The sequence below is a fragment of the Neophocaena asiaeorientalis genome, unplaced genomic scaffold (assembly GCF_003031525.2).
Source record: "Neophocaena asiaeorientalis asiaeorientalis breed wild unplaced genomic scaffold, Neophocaena_asiaeorientalis_V1.1 scaffold429, whole genome shotgun sequence".
Lineage (NCBI taxonomy): Eukaryota > Metazoa > Chordata > Mammalia > Artiodactyla > Phocoenidae > Neophocaena > Neophocaena asiaeorientalis.
Genome location: NW_020173550.1, coordinates 279,025 through 298,074, shown reverse-complemented (window position 1 = coordinate 298,074; position 19,050 = coordinate 279,025). Strand labels below are relative to the sequence as shown.

Sequence of the window (19,050 nt, the reverse complement as noted above, 5' to 3'; positions counted from 1 at the left end):
AATGTATGCTTATATTAAATTATCATCTTGTATACCTTAAAAAATAAAATAGTTTGCTTGACACTGAAAGCATGATCTATAAAGAAAAAAATCCATAAATCAGACTTTATCAAGATTTAAAACTGTGCTCTTCAAAAGACCCTGTTAGATGATGAAAAAGCATGCCAGAGACTAGGAGAAAATATTTGCAAACCATATATCCAAAAATGATTCATATCCAAAATAAATTTTTTTATTCTTTTCCAGGTTTATTGAGATATAATTGACATACAACATTGTATTAGTTTTAGGTGGATATATTTTTTTAAATAATCAAAATTCAACATTTAAAAAAATCCAGGGCTTCCCTGGTGGCGCAGTGGTTGGGAGTCCGCCTGCTACGAGGGGGGGGCCCGCGTACGCAAAAAAAAAAAAAAAAAAAAAAAAATCCAAATAGAAAATGGTCAAAAGACAAGAAGAGACATTTCACTGAAAAGGATACATGGGTGGCAAATAACATATGAAAAGATTTTCAACATCACTAGTGAAATGCAAATAAAGATTATGATGAGATATCCCCACTTATCTATTAGAAGAACTGAAAAAAAACTGACAATAGCAAATGCTGGTAAGGATGTGAAGAAATGGATATTTCATATGTTGATTGTGAGAATGTAAAACAGTACAACCAATCTAGAAAACAGTTTAGCAGATTGACGTGGTAGAAATACCATATGTATTTCTGTGCATTTACCCCAAAGAAATGAAAACCTACATTTACAGAACAACCTATACACAATGTTCATATTATCTTTATTTGTGGTACATCCATACCAAGGAATACTACTAAGCAATAAAAAGAAATGAGCTAATGATATACACAACTTGAATGGATTTCAAGGGCATTATGCTAAGTAAGAAAAAGCCAAAGGTCATATATGATTCCATTGATATAACGGTCTCTAAGTGACAAAATTGTAGAGATGAAGAATAAAGTAGTGCAGGAGGTTAAGATTAGGGGAGTGAAGGGAAGGGGAATCTATGTGATTATAAAGAGGCAGCATGCAGGAAAGCTTTGTGGTGATAGTTCTATATCTTGACTGCAGTGGTGCTTACACAAAGTTACACATGATAAAATGACATGCAACCACACACATACACATTATACCCAGGCAAATTTCCTATTTTGGGCATTGTACTATAGTTACATAATATGTAACCAGAGGGAAACTGGATGAAAGGTACATCCATTTATCAAGTAAATGGATAAAACTCGGAATACTACTTGACAATTAAAATGAACTATTACAAGCATCATGAAACTTTCGTGGTGATTGCCATGATGGATGTCTATTGAATTTGCTCTCCCTCACCAACTATAAACTAGCGAAATATAAAAAGTAACTATGTGCGGGCCTTGGAGAACAGTGCAGGGCTGTGATTCTTGAAAGGCATAAGGTTAGCTCCAAAGTTTTATGCGCTTTTCAAAACTGGATACAGGATAGAGTTCAAACAGAGCAGAAGTCTCGCTGGGCAGAAAAAACAGATTATAATTTGGGGCTGTTGAGACAGCTGGAATTGTGGAGCAGGATATCAGAGAAGAGAAACCTGTATTGAAAACAGAGCTCCAGAAATATGCATGGGGTACCCAAGAGCAATGCTGTGCAACAGAACTTTCTGCAATGATGGAAATATATATATCTGTGCTGTCCACTATGGTAGCCACCAGCACTGTGCGGCTATTGAGCCACTGTAATGTGGCAAGTGCAACTAAGGAACTAAATATTTTATTTTGTTTAAATTTAAATGTCTACAGCATGTGGTTTCTGGCTATTGTATTAGCCATCACAGACCCAGAGTTTGGATGAGTAACTGGCTGCAAATGTGCAGAGCAAAGTTCTGTGAGGCCTTTCTGTGCCTGGCTTATTTTACTTAGCATAACATAGTCCAGGTTCACCTATATTATCACAAATGGCAGCATCTTCTTTTTAAAGACTGAGTAATATTCTATTGTATATACTGTATAGGACATCTCTTTGTCAGAAGAGATCTGATTAATATGTCCATTCATTAAAAAATCTTTTCTAAATATTAGAGTCATTAATCAAAATAATTCAACAGAGAACTACAGTAAAAGGTATATCTATATTACTTTCCTTGGGCTATGGTAACAAAATAGTACAAACGAAGTGGCTTAAAACAAGAAAAATGTATTGTCTCACAATTCTGGAGGCTAACAGTCTGCAGTCAAAGTGTAGGCAGGGCCATGCCCTCTCTGAAACCTGTAGGTTTCACAGTAATGCTTTTGCTTAGAACCCATCATTCTTAAAAGGAGAGTCAGTGTGAAAGATCATTAGAGAATAACTAAGGCTTTCTTCTTAATGTTACCAGATGTACTAAAAATATGTAGAAAACTAAAGAGTTTTAGGGGAGAAAATAGTTAAATATCAGAAACGAACTGCTGGCAGCTATTCCTGAAGTTATTTTAAATATCCTCATATGAACCAGAAAATCTTCATTCCATTTGTCAGAATTATAATTCAACAGTGTGCTTTAAATTTTGCTCTTATTTTAAAAATCAATGCAAATGTATTACTTTTCATGTGAAACTTCCTAGGCCATTTTCCACTATATTCCTCAATGTCTCCAAAAGAAGTTATAGAGCTTGGTATATGAATAAATTTTTTAATCATTAGAGAAACTGGTATACTTACTTTCCCAAGAGTTATATGACTGGATGTATTTCCATCTTTACTTAGACTGGCCAGAATTTTGCTCAGTCATCTGCAATGGCTTGATATTTTTTTAAGTGAAGCATTTATTTTATTGATGTAATTTACAGTCAAATGCATAAGTACAGTTCAATGAGTTTTGGACAAGTACATCTTACACCTAAGTAACCCACAGAATTTTTGTCACTCCTATTCTGTTCAAGTCTTTTCCTATCAACCCCACTTCCATCCCTTGGGCCACTATTCTATTTATCGCTGTAGATAGGTTTTATTTGTTCTAGAACTTTATATATATGGACTCATAAAATCTTGCACTCAGCACAATGGCTAATATTCATGCACCATGGTATGTCTATCAGTTGTTCATTCATGTTTTATTGCTGAGTGGTATTCCATATGAATACATCACTTTATTTTCCTCTGGATGGACATTTGGGTTGTTTTCTGTTTTGAGCTATTATGAATAGCTGCTATGAATACTCTTGTCAAGTTTATAAATGGACATATCTTTTATTTCTCTTGGGTTGATACCAATGATGGAATCGCTAGGTTAAAGTATATGGTTAACGTTATGATAAACTGCCAAACACTTTTCCAAAGTCATTTTATCATTTTACACTCCCACCAGCAAATTATGTGAATTGCATTTGCTTCACACCCTTGTTGACATTTGGTGTTATCAGTCTTTAATTTTAGCCATTCCAAGTAGGTTTGAAATATGTTTATGAAGATAAGCTTTATTTTATGTTATGTTTAGCTCTTTTGTTTTATGTTATATGATCCATCTCGAATTAGTTCTTTTGTATAGTGTCAGGTTGGGGTCAAGATCAATTTTTATCCTATATGGACATCCAGTTGTCTTTATTAAAAAGACTCTGTGACTCTTCTAATTTTGTTCAAGATTTTCAAGACTGTTTTGCCAATTGTATTGTAGGTTCTTTGAATTTGCATATAAATTTTAGAATTAGCTTCTCAATATCTACTATATAAATAGCCTGCTGGGATGTTGATTGGGATTGCATTGATCTTTAGGTCAATTTAGGAAGAATTCTCATCTAAACCAGCATTATGTACACTTCAGTGAACATGATATAGCTCTTCATTTATTTAGGTCTTATATTTCTCTTGGTCTTATTTCATAATTTCAAAATAGAGATGTTGTTCATCTTTTGTTAAATTTATTGGTAAGCACTGCATGTTTTTTGATGCTATGGTAAATTATATTATTTCTCTAATTTCATTTTTCAAGGTTTTTTTTTGCTGATATCTAGAAGTACAAGTGATTTTTATATATTTAACTTTTATTCTATGACCTTGCTAAATTCACTAGTTATCACTTTTTTTTAAGATTGCTTAAGATTTTCTATGAATGTATTCTATATATACCATCACACCTGTGAATACAGACATTTCGACTTTTCCTTTCAATCTTTATGCTTTGTATTTCTTTTTCTTGACTTATTGTACTGGCTAGGACATCCAGCAAAGTATTGAATAGAAACAGTGAGAATAGCCATCCTGCTTTGTGGCCAACGTTAATGGCATTCATTTCACCTTAAAGTACAATGTTGGCTGTAAACTTTAAAAAAAATTCCTTTATTAGACTGAGGAAGTTCTTTGCATTTCTAGTTTGCTGAGTTCTCTTTTTAAAATCAAGAATCTATTTATCTGTGTCTATTAAAATGATCATATGTTTTTCTCACTTATAATTCACTACTTGGTGAAGTACATTTTTTTCAAATTTTGATCTCCCTTGCATTTCTGGAATAAAGCCCACTTTGTCATGATGTACTATTCTATTTATATATTGCTGTATACTTCCTTCTCAAACGGTAGAAAGACATACCAGTAACAACATCATCCAGGCCTGGAGTTTGCTTTATAGGAAGATTTTTAATTATGGTTTTAACTTCTTTAATAAGTATCACAGTATTCAGATTTATTATCTCTTTAGTTTTGATAAATTTAGTTTTGAATTTGCCTATAACTAAATGTTCAACTTGATTTGCATAAAGTTTATAATATTTTCTCCTTCAACAATTTTCTTGAGATTTGACATAAAACATGCTTAATACAAAAATGTTTAGTACAGTATCTGGAGCACAAATTATGCTATATAATTATTTTTCTTTTTTTCTTGTTCATTCTTGCTAAGCTTTTATCAGTTTTGTTGTTCTTTCAAAATGATTAACTTTTGGTTTCACTTATTTTTCTCTATTGTCTTTTTGTTTCTAATATTTCACTGATTTTTGATCTGGTCTTTATAATTTACTCTGTTCTGCATACTTTGGTGTTATTTGCTCTTCTTTATCTAGCTTCTTAAGCTGGATGCTTAGATTATTGTAAAATTTCTTCCCTTCTAATTCAACCATTTAAAGCTGCACCTTAATAAGCCATTGTTGTTTTTGCTTAATTTAAGCCATTTTCTAATGTCTTAAATAACCCATTGGTTATTTTGAAGTGTCTCATAAACTCCAACTATTTGAGAGTTCCCCAAATTTGTTTCTCTGTGTTGATTACTAATTCAGAGATTCGCTAAGTTTTTCCACAATTTTAGCCTTTGACAGCCATGTGGTTTCTATTGCAATTTCTCAGTTCTGCTGTTGAAACATGAAAGCAGCCATAGACAATAGGTAAATGAATAAGTGTGGTTATGTTTCAGTAAAACTTTATATACAAAATGCAGTGAGCTGGATTCAGCCTGTAGGTGTTATTTGCCATCCCCTGATGTGGACACTTTGTACACTTCAATACTTTAACATTTGTCTAGATTGTTTGATAATCCACAGTATGATCTTGGAGAATGTTCCATGTGTATTAGAAACAAATATGTTGTCTGTTGTTGGGTAGAATATTCTGTATGTGTATTAGAAACAAATATGTTGTCTGTTGTTGGGTAGAATATTCTGTATGTGTATTAGAAACAAATATGTTGTCTGTTGTTGGGTAGAATATTCTATATCTATTAGAAAGAGCTGGTTGACTGTATTGTTTAAGTCTTCTATATTCTTACTGACTTTCTGTGTAGTTTTTCTTTCCATTATTGATAGAAATATTGATAACTCATTCTGATGAATATCTATTTCTTTTTTAAATCTGCCAATTTTGACTTCATGTATTTTGAGACTGTATTGTTAGGTTCATATTCATTTACTGTTGTTATATTTTATTGCTGTATTGACCCTTTTATCATTATGATATATCACTGTAATATTTTCATATTAATGTCTATTTCTCTGATATTACTATAGCCACTTAAGCTGTCTTTTATTTACTGTTTGTCTGGTACAGGCATACCTCAGAGATATGGTAGGTTCAGTTCCAGACCACCACAATGAAGCAAATTTACAATAAAGCAAGAATGTAAGTCACATGAAATTTCTGGTTTCCCAGTGCATATAAAAGTCATGTTTTCACCATGCTATAGTATATTAAGTGTGCAATAGCATTATGTTTTTTAAAAATGTACATACCTTAGTTTAAAAACAACCCTGTTGGGAAAATAATGCTGATAGACTTACTCAACAAAAGGTTGTCATGAACCTTCAATTTATAAAAAAAATGTAACATGCAAAGCACAGTAAAGTGAAGTGCAATAAGACATGGTATACCAGTAGATCTTTTTCTGTCATGTTACATTCAACCTATTTTGTCTTTGAATTAAAAATGGCTCTTATACATACTTGGATCTTGAATTTTAAAAATCCAGTCTAACAATCATTGCCTTTTGATTGGAGTGTTTAATCCATTCACATTTAATGTAAATATTGGTAAGATTGGATTCATATCTCCCATTTTCCTTTTTCTTTTCTATATGTCTCATGGGGTTTTGTTGTTATTCCTTTATTCTTCCCTGCATTATTTTGGGTTAGACAATCTTTTTAGTGTACCATTTTAAATATTCTGAATTTGTATCTTTTTTCCTGTTACATCATTTTTTTTAATTTTAAGAAATATTCTAAAAAAAATTAATAGTAGGTCTATTCCAAGGTTTCTTAATATCTTCTGTGACAACCCACTCAGAAGGCAGAAAACCACAAAGTTCTTCACGAAGAAACGGTGCAAATGGAATGTAATATTGCATTACTGCACTGTCTAGAATACAAACTGAAAACAAGGAAACTCAATTCTTTCATTCCTCCCCAGATCACTTTTGCTGAAGAACTGCTCACTTAACATCCTAGGTGTTCTTGTGTTGAGATCTGCTCCTATTATCTTGGAGCAATGAACCTTCTCAGGGAGCATAATGAACATGCCATGCCTAGAGCTGTCCTGTGGGAGAGCTGAAAGGACAAGCCCTCAGCATCACACATCAGTCCACTAGAGAAATCATGCACAAAACTATTTTTCTGCAAGATTCTCCGACTTAACAATTTTAAAAACAGCTACAATATAATTGAGATCACATGGGCACTGCACCTAGTAGAGCTATACACAAACATTCCCTGTTCACACACATTCAGCTTCAGAGCGACAACACCCTGGACAGTCAAAGGCACAATCACATTTTTAAAAATTAAGAATGAGAAGTAAGCACAACAGGCATATGCACAATGGCAGAGAATCCTGTTCTTGGTAGGATACTTGAAGGAACCATAGCTATCTCAACAATCTAACATTTTACATTAGTAGTTTCCCATACAACAGTTAAAAAAACCAAAAACCCTACCAAAAAACAATCCAAACATTTTTTCCTTAATTAACCATAGTACTCTAAGTTTGGTCGGTGATATCATGAGACTTTCTAGCTAATGTTCTTGAGAAATTTTTCTAGTTGCAAGATGCCTCACTATGGAGTCATTAATTAGTAAGCTCAAAGCAAACCCTGAAATGGATATAGAAATTTGTGAAACAATCACATAGTTCCCAAAATTTGAAAAACAGATTTAAGGCAGATGGTAACACCAAAAAGAGCCAATCAAGTATTAAAAGGCACTCTGGAAGTGGTTCATAGCAAAACCTAATTTTCTATTGGTTTTCATCATATGGGTGAAACTATTCAGTTAGTAGGCAACAGATAGGGTGCAGCATGATTAGGCCTCACCAAGGCAATTCCCCTCTGATGTGGCCACAGAAGGAAAATGACTTCTGGTGCCATGTGGCTTGTACTCATCCACAGCAAGACAGACTAGTCCCTCAAACCACTTGTGTACCTGGGAAAAGATAGTAACAGTACTTCCATAAAAGGTAAAGACTAACAGGAACCTATAAGCTCACTCTGGAAAAATGGGAAAATGTAATGGAAAAGGAGCACCATATGCTGATTTTTACTGGAGGAATTTATTGGTCATGTACACACCATAGGAAAATTACACTACCCCAAAGGTAATGCAGAAAAATTAAATTCATAAGTATACATACATTCGAAGTAGGCAAAAATATGGTACATGTTTTAAAAACAGAAAATACAAAAATAATTTCACTATGAAATATGCTTTGATTTGCATGTGACTTGGTACTTCATATTAACCAGGTCCAACTGCTCTAATAAATCTCTATTATACATATTTTAGAATACCTATTTTTAAAAAATATCTTTTTAAGCCAAAACATAAAATCTACATTTGTGCATCCATATATGTTATCCTCCTTAGTATCTTCATAGATCCAAGATGCTAAAAGATTAATAACATAATTTTTTAAAAAAATGTCAAGCCACAGATTAACAAATATACTTCAAGTTTTCTGGATTACACTACTAAAAGCAACTTGTATTAATGTACACTGGATTTTCAGATATAAATACCAGTCAATGGTATTTACACGAATTTACAGAATGCCTTAACTTTTCTTAGTTCAAACCCTGTAATTTGACCCTAAAATTCATAAGCATAACCCTTTCTGTGCTTTAAGCTGACACACTGACTTTGTAGTCTACACTTTGTAAGAGAGCAGGTAACTCTAGCACAGAAGAAACTATATAATGTGGCATGGGGGATGACTTCAATGGCTCCATTCCATTTTTATCTTTCCAGACTGTTGCCTTCAGCCCTGCATTGAGGCCTTCTTGAATATCAGTTTCTAGTGTGTCACCAACCATCACACAGTCCCCAAGCTCTACTCCGAGGAGATCACAGGAGTAATAAAATATGGAAGGCGCTGGTTTCTCCACTTTCTGCTCTCCATCTACAACATTAGCATCAAAATAGGACAGACAGGCACAAGCCTCGATCTCCTTCTGGGTCTGTTTTTCTCCATTTGTTAATAAAAGTAGGCAGACATCCTTTTGAAGTTCAGTAAACATGGCTTTGACATCTGCTAGTGTCATATGCTGTAAATATGTAGATTTCCACAGAAAATAACATCCTTCAGTCAGTTTCCTATTGGCTGCACCACCTTTGGTTTCCTGGATTGCTTCCACCCAGTGTAAAGTCCTGAGGTCAGTAATGCATGTATTAGAAGGATGAAAACATTCCTTGCTGAGTTTAATTTGAACTTTGTCACAGATGACTTCAGCCTCTTCTTTGAAATGGTATTTTGATTGTAAGAGCTTTATCACCTCCAACATGCCCTTCCGACTCACCCTGGGCATGTTGATGAGTATGCTGTCCAGGTCAAAGAAGACAGCCCACACCTGGCTCAGCCCCATGCCACTGTTGCCTGCATGGCGCACTTTGTATCTTTTGAGTTATTACTTTAATGGCTGCTGTAGATATTTCTATATTCATGTTAAATTTATCCTAGTCTCTGTCAGGTCACCGCTAACTTCATTTTGGTAAAAATAGAGCAACTTTGCATCTGTGTAGCTTCATTTCTTTTCCCCTTTTAATCTGTGCTATCGTTGTGTAGATTATAATATGCATATATTTGATTGTGTATTTATATATCCCAACAAGTTGGTGTTACAATTATTGCTTTGAATTATCTTCTTTTCAATTAAGAGAAAACATATAACCAATCTTTTATATTTAATACCTTTGGTACTCTTCATTCCGCCCTGTGTATCTAACTTATCATCGGGTGTGTTTCTTTTCAGCCTTAAGAACTTCAGTGTTTCTTACAGGTTAGGTCTATTAGCAACAAATTCTTTCAATTTTTTTTATACCTGAGAATATTTTCATTTTAACTTCATTTCTGAATGAATGTTCCACTTGATATACAATTCTGGGTTTAGTTTCTTTTGTTCCAGCACTTTGTGTCATTCCGTTATCTTCTATCCTCCACCATTTCTGATAAGAAGCCCATTGTTAAACATATTATTGTTCCCTTCTATGTGATGAGTCATTTTCTCTGGCTCCTTTGAGGAGTTGTCTTTTATCATTTTGACTATGTTGTTTCTAGTTATGGTGCTCTTTTTACTTACCCTACCAGTGATTTTGTGAGCTATTTGCATCTAAATGTTAATGTTTTTAATCAACTTTCAGAAGTTTGGAGCTATTGTTCAAAAATTTTGTCTCCTCTTCCTTGTCTCTCCTCTCCTTTGCCAACTCCCTTTATACATGTTGGAATGCCTGTCATTGTATCACAGGTCTTTAGGGTTCTTCTGCTCGTTTTTTCAATCTTTTAAAATTCTTTGTATACTTTCTATTGATATATCTTCAAATAAATGATCTCTGCTACCTCAAATTTGCTGTTAAGTCCATCTAATAATTTTTATTTTTAATTCAGTCACACTTTTTAACTCTAGAATTCAAATTTGGTTATTTTTTATAGTCTATATTTCTCTATAGATTATATATATATTTTTTTTTTCTGTTGACTCATTTTTAACATTTTTACCTTTAATTCTTTGAGCTTGTCTATTAATTCCTGGCTGAAGTCTTTGCTAATCTAACATCTAGGCCCATACAGACTCAGTTTCCATTAGCTGCTGGTTTTTTCCTTAGTACATTTCACACTTTTCTATTTCTTTGCATGTCTAATAATTTTTGGCTGAAAACTGGACATTTTAGGTAATTATAGCAACTCTAGACTGTGTTTTACATCTAAGGAGTGTTATTTTATCATCTTGCCCATACTCAAACTGTGGAATCTATTGGCCTGTGATGTAGAGCTATTGGCTGTCTCTGCTCATTTTTTCAAATTCTTTATTTCAATTTTTATCCTGGCTCCCCAGGGATAGCCTCTGTCTCTGAACAGCTTAACAGTCAGCTAATGATTTGGACATAAGTTAACATCACACACTTTGAGTCTATAAGACTTCTACCCGCTGCTAACTGTTCTCTGTGTGAGATGGGAGATATATTCAACATTGCAGCCAGTTCTCAAGTTCCCCTTGGCTTTCACTTTTTGCCATGCTCTCTCAAGTCCACCCTGTGCATGCATCATTTCTGAGTTAGACTGAGATGCTTGGTGTACAGCATGTTTTGATATACTTAGTGGAATGATTACTACAGTCAAGCTAATTAGCATATCCATCTCCTCACCGTTTTCCGTGTGTGTGTGTGTGTGTGTGTGTGTGTGTGTGTTGTACGTGGTGCAAGCACTTGAAATCTACTCTTAGCAAATTTCCAGTATACACTAGAGTATTAACTATAGTCATCATGTTGTACATTAGGACTCTAGAACTTACTCATTCTATATAACTACAACTTTCTACCCTCTGAGCAACCATCTCCCCATTTTCTCCACCCACCCCCACCCCCCCACGCCTGGTAACCACTGCTCTATTCTCTGCTTCTATGAATGTGATTTTAGACTTCATATATAACTGAGATCATTTTCCAAAAAAGACATACAAAGGGCCAGCAGGTAAATGAAAAGATGCTCACCATCACTAATCATCAAGGAAATGCAAATCAAAACCACAATGGCTTATTACCTCAAATCTGTTAGAAAGGCTAATATCAAAAGGGTAAAAGATAACAAGTGCTAGTGAAGATGTGAAGAAATGGAAACTCTTTTACACTGTTGGTGGCAATATAAAGTGGTACAGCCTTAATAGAAAACAGTATGGAAGTTCCTCAAAAAATTAAAAATAGAACTACCATACAATTCAGTAATCCCTCTTTTGCATATATATCCAAAGGAAATGAAGTCAGTACCTAGAAGAGATATCTGCACTCCTATGTTCATTACAGCATAATTCACAAGAGCCAAGATAAGGAAAAATTCTTGAAGGCAATTAAAAGTGCTACTCTGGTGAACATATGAATGATAAAGTGAAAGAGCCTTACTGACATGGAAAAAGTTTTAGTGTTCTGGACGGAAGATCAAACCAGCCACAGCATCCTCTTAAGACAAAGCCTAAACCAGAGCAAGGCTCTAACACTCTTCAATTCTATGAAGGCTGAGAGAGGTAAGGAAGCTGCAGAAGTCTGAAGCCAGCAGAGGTTGATTCATGAAGTTTAAGGAAAGAAACTGCCTCCATAACATAAAAGTGCAAGGTGAAGCAAGTACTGATGTAGAAGCTGCAGCAAGTTATCCAGAAGATCTAGCTAATTCATGAAGGTGGCTACATTAAGCCAACAGATTTTCAGTGTAGACAAAAGAGACTTATGTTGAGAAAAATGCCATCTAAGACTCATACCTAGAGAGGAGAAGTCAATGTCTAGCTTTAGTTTCAGAGGACAGGCTGACTCTCTTTAGGGGGCAAGACAGCTGGTGACTTTAAGTTGAAGCCAATGCTCATTTACCATTCCAAAAATCCTAGGGCCCTTAAGAATTATGCTAAATTTACTCTGCTTGTACTCATATATAAATGGAACAACAAAGCCTGGATGACAGCACATCTCTTTACAACATGGTTTTCTGAGTATTTTAAGCCCACTGTTGAGAACTACTGCTCAGAAAAAAATGATTCCTTTCAAAATATCACAGCTCACTGACAACACACCTGGTTACCCAAGAGCTCTACTGGACATGCACAATGAGATTAATGTTGTTTTCATGCCTTCTAACACAACATCCATTCTGAAGCCCATGGATCAAGGAGTAATTTTGACTTTCAAGTCTATTAGTTAAGAAATATAGTTCAGGAGGCTATAGCTGCCATAGATAGTGATTCCTCTGATGGATCTGAGGAAAGTAATTCAAAAACCTTCTAGAAAGGATTCAACATTCTAGATGCCATTAAGAACATTCATGATTTGTGGGAAGAGGTCAAAATATCGACATGAACACAGGAGTCTGGAAGAAGTTGATTACAACCCTAATGGATGACTTTGAGTGGTTCAAGACTACAGTGGAGGAAGGAACTTAAGATGTGGCAGAAATAATGAGAACTAGAATCAGAAGTGGAGTCTGAAGATGTGACAATTGCTACAATACCCTAAGAAAATTTTAACAGATCAGGCGTTGCTTCTTAAGGATGAACAAAGAAAGCTGTTTCTTGAAATGGAATTTATACCTGGTGAAGATGTTGGAATGACTGTAGAAATGACAAGACTGTTGAAATGATGACAAAGGATTTAGAATTTTATAGTTGATAAAGCAGCAGCAGGGTTTGAGAGGGCTGACTCCAATTCTGAAAGAAGTTCTACTGTACTTAAAATGCTATCAAACAGCAATGCATGCTACAGAGAAATCATTTGTGAAAGGAAGTCAATAGATGCAGCAGTTGATCATTATTATTATTATTTTTTTTTTAATGGTGGCAGTATGGTTTATTAAGCTGTACCTTAGTATAGGTGCTGGGGCTTGCCCATGGTGCTCCTAATGTACAAAGCCTGTACATTCTGCCAATTTTTCTTGAGCAATGACACTAGGAAGTTAACAGCTAAGTGGATGTTGTACACAAGCTCATCATCTGTCATCTTCATGTGGGCAACAGCCTCTGTCAGATACAGCACTCCTTCATCTGGAACTTGATCACGGACTTCACCTCATCAACTCTGGCCACCATGTTTTCATTGGGGGTCAGCAAGGGAACTTGCCAGCATTATTAAGGCCTGGGCCCAGAATTCATGGGATCTGCTTGATCACAGACTCTGGAGCCAAAAAGACATCATACTTCTTGGCCATCTTCTTGACAAGTTTCTTATTCTTGTTGAGCTTCTTCAACACCTCAATGCCCATGTGGGAGATTATCCACAGCCTTGGCCTCATCACAATGCTGCTGGTCCCCCGAAACACATATGGAGAACTTGGGGCGGAGAGTGGACTTAAGCCTGACGGTGCTGAGAAGGGTTTGTCCTTCTGAGGTCATAGTTCTTCAGGCTGATCTTTAGCTCCACCATCTCCAAAACCTTCTGGCGCTTGCACTGGTTCCCGTGTAGGACTTTCCACACTGCCTCGTACAGGGTGGCACGGGAGACTTTGCTGCTCATGGTGCCTCACACCGCAATAACCAGAAAAAAGCTATTGTCTTATTTTTTTAAATTGCCATAGCCACCCCAATCTTCAGCAACCTTCACCCTGATCAGTCAGCAGCCATCAACCTCAAGGCAAGACCCTCCACCAGCAAAAAGATTATGACTCACTGAAGGTATCAATGATGGTTAGCATTTTTTAGCAATAAAGTATTTCTTAAATGAAGCTATATGCATTAATTTTTAGACATAAAGCTACTACACACCTAACAGATGACAGTATAGTGTAAACGTAACTTTTATATGCACTGGGAAATCAAAAAATTCGTGACTCACTTTATTGCAATATTCACTTTATTGTGGTGGTCTGGAATCAAACCCACAACCTCTCCAAAGTATGCCTGTACATCACTGGGAGCAGTGATTTTGGTGTTCTTTTCATGTTATTAAAATACTATGAATATGGGTATCACTACAGGCTATGTGTATATTCGTGGAAAAATTAGAAGATACATATGGAAGTTTGAAATGTTTATTGAAACAAGTACACAACACTGAATATTTTAAAACATTACAAATAATCACAACATCTCACTACACAATGTGTTTTATATGTATGTATGTATATATATATATATATATATACACACATATTTAAACTTTGCTTCATCTTTCAACTTTTTATCTGCGTAAAAAGAAGAACACTTTCCTCATTCAGGAGATTTCTGATGTTGTAATAATTACCTAGAAATAAAGTGATAAGAAAATTAAAAATTATTTCCATAGGAATCATTCCCTTTTGATTAAATGTTTAGTCATCACTAAGACCTATTACAGTATATAGAGGCAAATTTTTTTAAAAAATCATGTAACAACAAATAACTCTTATTTAATTCCATGAACTGAAAAATCCAAGGACCATCTGTGATCCAGATAAAGCTTAAAACAATGTAAATTTCACATCATTTTGATAATGAGTGCAAAAACAAATTAGACAAGGGTGCAGATAGGAAAAAAAAAATCTCCCTCTGAACCCAATCATGTTTTGGGGTGTTTTTTTTGGTTTTTTTAATTGAAGTATAGGTGATTTACAATGTTATATTAGTTTCAGGTATACAACAGTGATTCAATTATTTTTATAGATTATACTCCATTTAAAGTTATTATAAAATATTTTCTATATTCCCTGTGCTATACATTACATCCTTGTATCTTATTTATTTTATACCTTGTAGTCTGTACCTCTATTCCTCTTCCCCTATCTTGCCCCTTCCCTCTACCCCTCTCCCCACTGGTAACCACCAGTTTGCTCTCTGTATCTACGAGTCTGATTCTGTTTTTTATATTCATTTGTTTGTGTTCACAACAGTGTTGGCACATACAAAGGACTATATAAATATAGCTATTATTATTGTCTCCTTTCATTAGAATGTAAGCTCCATGAGGGCAGGGATTTTTTTATGTATCCCCCACCCTTAGAGCAATGCTTGGTAGACTCTCAATCACATTTGTTGAATGAATGAATGAATGAACAAATTAAAATTCCTATCTCCAAAGACTTGTGCTCCAATAGCTGATGAAGCACACTATTCTGTATGTTTAAAATAACCAACTAAAAACTGTTTGACTACATAATGTCTTTGAGATAACATAGGGGAATAATTTTCTTTCTACTCTGGATACAACGTATCTTCTATTTTTATATTCGGCAATTAGCAACTCATTCAATTTTCATGTACTGAAACACTGATATACTTATCTAATAAAAAAATTAAAAGAAAATATGCACCAAATTTCTTTGGCATCAATCACATCATGCTTCATTTTGATCACTGTGGCTTCCATTTTCATGGTGCTCATAAGCAACTATGTAAGTATTCAACTATACAAAAGAAAAGGTTTTTAATTATTCTTACCTGAAGGAACATAGAATGAATCCCCAGTTGTTATTACATAAGGTGTTTCGTGTAAGGTACATAAAAGGTCACCAAAGTTAACATAAAAAATCTGTAAAATTAAAAATTAAAATCTCATTTCAAATTGTAACACCACAACAAATACACTCCAAAGGAACTTAAAAGTAAATGTGGTAGGCAGAATAACGGCCCTCCAAAGATATCAATGCTCTAATCTCCAGAATTTGTTACGTCACATGGCAAAGGAGACCTCGAGATGGTGAGATTATCCTGGATTACCTAAATGGGCCCAATCTAATTAAATAAACCTTACTTGAAAGTGGGCGATTTTCCTACTGGAAGCAGACGAGAGATGAAGCAGAGGAAAAGTCAGAGAAATTTGAAGCATGAAAAGGGCTTTCACTGTTGCTAGCACTGAAGATAAGAGAGCCATAAGCCAAGGAGTATAGACTATTTCTAGACACCTCAGCCAACAGCCAGTGAGGAAACAGGAACCTCAGCCCTACAGCCACGTGAAACTGAATTCTGCCAACAACCTGAATGAATTTGAAACACTCATTCTAAAAGCCTTCAGAGAGGAATACAGATCTCACAACACCTTGATTCCAGCCTAGTGATACTCTAAACAGAGTACTCAGCCAAGCCCACCTGATTTCTAACCTACGTAACTGTGAGATAATAAATGAGAGTTGTTTAAATTTGTGGTAATTTGTTAAAGCAGTAATAGAAAACTAGTACAGGAAAACATTTCTTTTGTTCTTCCTTACTATTTACCAGTTTATGAAAATTCAGAACCATTGTAAAGAATATCACTTAGCTATACTAGAAAAATAGCTAGGTTTTATGTACACCTCTTTGAAGGTTACATGCTTGGTATATGTAACTTAATCTGACTGACGAATCAAAGAGAGAGCAAAAAAAAAAAAAAAGTACATTTAAACAAGCATCAACATTAAGTAAGAGGATAAATATAGTGCTCAGTCATACAGGCTTCCATATTCAAACACAGCAAATTTTACATTTTATATATAGATAGCACCTGGCAATGACCTACTTTTTGGACAACTAAATACAAAATGTAGGGCCTTCAAACTCTGAGATTCAAATTCTGAGATTCAGCCATCAAGAATATTTTGCCTCACAGAAATATGCCTTCTCCTTTTCTTCTTACCACTTTTGTAAAATGGGCCTAAAATACCAGAAAAATGAGAGCAGCTAGCACTTATCCAGCACTTACCCCATGCCAGCCACTGTTCTAAGCACTTCATTTTTACTCATTTAATGTATGCATCTACCAATGAGACAGTACTATTTTAATAGCTTTTCACAGATGAAGAAAATGAGGCACAGAGAAGTGTAACTTTCCAAGGTCACAATGTAAATGGAAGAGCTGGAATTTGAACTCAGGTACTTTGATTCCAGAATCCATGTTCTTAGCCACTACAATATACTCTCTCAATGGAACACTCTTAAAGGGTTCTAAAGGTATTTTTATAATTTAATGAAAGAAATATATTTATTACATCCAAAAAAATTTGCCTAAAAAAAGGAACACACACACTACCCAGAAAGTCAAGCATGTATTTATAGATGTTTTTTCCTTATCTATTCAGTTTGGCTCTCTATGCACACCTCTCCCCATTTCTGCAAACATTTTACTAAGAATGCTTTTGAAATACACAAAAATAGAATGATGACCTCCCACAAATATTGAACCCTGATACCCTGTTCTTTTCAAAGTCTGATTCCCCCATTCCATATTATTTTGAAATAAATGCCCAGCATCATAAACCATCTGTAAATATTTCAATGTGTACTGAAAGACCAAAGTCCTTTTTTAAAACATGACAACACTGTTGTCACACATAAAAATAAATGAATATTTAGTGTTAAACGCCCAGTCAATATTCAAATTTCCAGTTGTCTCTTCAATGTCTTACTTTTAAGGGTTTGTTTGAATTGGGATCCAAGTAAGAGTCACATATGGTCAGTGCTTGATCTATCTTTTAAAGCACTCAATCTATTGAGTGGTTATCAATTTGGGGGTGATTTTGTTCCCTCAGGGGACAATTGGCAATGTCTGGGAACATTTGTAATTCTCACAACTAGAGGGGTACTACTGGAATCTAGTGCGTAGAGGCCAGGGTTGCTTCTAAACCTCTTACAATGCACAGGATAGCCTCCCTACAACAAAGAATTATTGAGTCCAAAATGTCAATAGTGCCACAGTTGAGGACCCTGATCTCTATACATTCCACATGGTTGTCTTTTTTATTCCTTGCACCTTATTTATTAAAGAAATCAAGCAGCAAAATTTGTTTTAAAAATCTTTACACAGCTGGATTTTGCTTATTACAACGCCAGGTTGTCATCTGAAAAGTCTGCCATTCGTTATATTTCCTGTAAATTGGTGGTTAGATCTAAGGACTTAACTTCAGGTGGTTGTGTGTGGGTTTTGTTTTTTTTTAAAGAAGGTGGGGAAGGCAAGACTACTTCATAGACAGTGTTGTATTCTTCCATCAGGAGACACATAATGTCTGGTTGTGCTCTTTTTAGATGTTAGTAGACAATGATGCTAGAACCAATAGTTTATTGGGTGTGGTAAAATGGTAACAGTCCATTCTAACATTCATTCTTCATTTATTAATTGGACTATTTCTAAAAAGGATAAACTTCCCCATATCTATTATTTGATTACCTAGTAGTACAGTTTATATGAGAACAGCAGAATAAATGTTTAATTATTTTCCTTTACTTACCATATTTGTCAAAGTGAGTTGGCTTCCTAGAATTCTCCGACAGTGATGAATTAAGTTTTTCTTTTTGTAGTAGCCTTACAAATTCATGGATTTAGATATAATTGATGTGTATCAATCCAATGAAGTTATTCTTATTGATACTCAAGTTTTCATATCTTTGTCCAGAGACAGCATCTTCAAGTTGGATCCTGAGACCTTATGACCCAATCCTAATGGTCTTTGATAGTCTGCTATCAGGTATGATAAATATTCCAAGCTCAGTCCCAGGCCTGGAATCAGACACTTCTCTAAGGAACTCTGGTTCCTTTAAATGTGTTGCTATCACTTTTTTGATTTTTTACCTCTGGAACAATTATTGTCTAGTTTTTCATATAGTTCTACCTTTTGATTTATTTGGGTTTTTTCTCTCTTCTGGTTTTTGACTGGTCTTCCACATCACTTAACTTTAATATTTTCCATTTCTTTTTTTTCTAAA

At 34.8% G+C, this 19,050-nt stretch overlaps 1 protein-coding gene and 2 pseudogenes across 3 annotated transcripts in view; all 3 read right to left on the bottom strand.

Annotated features, from left to right (window-relative positions):
* Positions 1-8,245: 8,245 nt before the first annotated feature.
* Positions 8,246-9,467, bottom strand: LOC112401478 (N-acylneuraminate-9-phosphatase pseudogene; annotated as a pseudogene).
* Positions 9,468-13,270: 3,803 nt separating this feature from the next.
* LOC112401482 (60S ribosomal protein L10a pseudogene) lies at positions 13,271-13,918 on the bottom strand (annotated as a pseudogene).
* Positions 13,919-14,418: 500 nt separating this feature from the next.
* Positions 14,419-19,050, bottom strand: part of CENPC (centromere protein C) — a 91,216-nt gene continuing 86,584 nt past the window's right edge. For all 3 annotated transcript variants that reach the window (XM_024747700.1, XM_024747702.1, XM_024747703.1), the window contains 2 exons: positions 15,817-15,907; positions 14,419-14,644 (listed from right to left, as the gene is read on the bottom strand). In XM_024747700.1, coding sequence (XP_024603468.1) covers positions 14,574-14,644; positions 15,817-15,907 — 162 coding nt within the window. In that variant the 3' untranslated portion in view covers positions 14,419-14,573. The remainder of the gene's footprint in view (positions 14,645-15,816; positions 15,908-19,050) is intronic.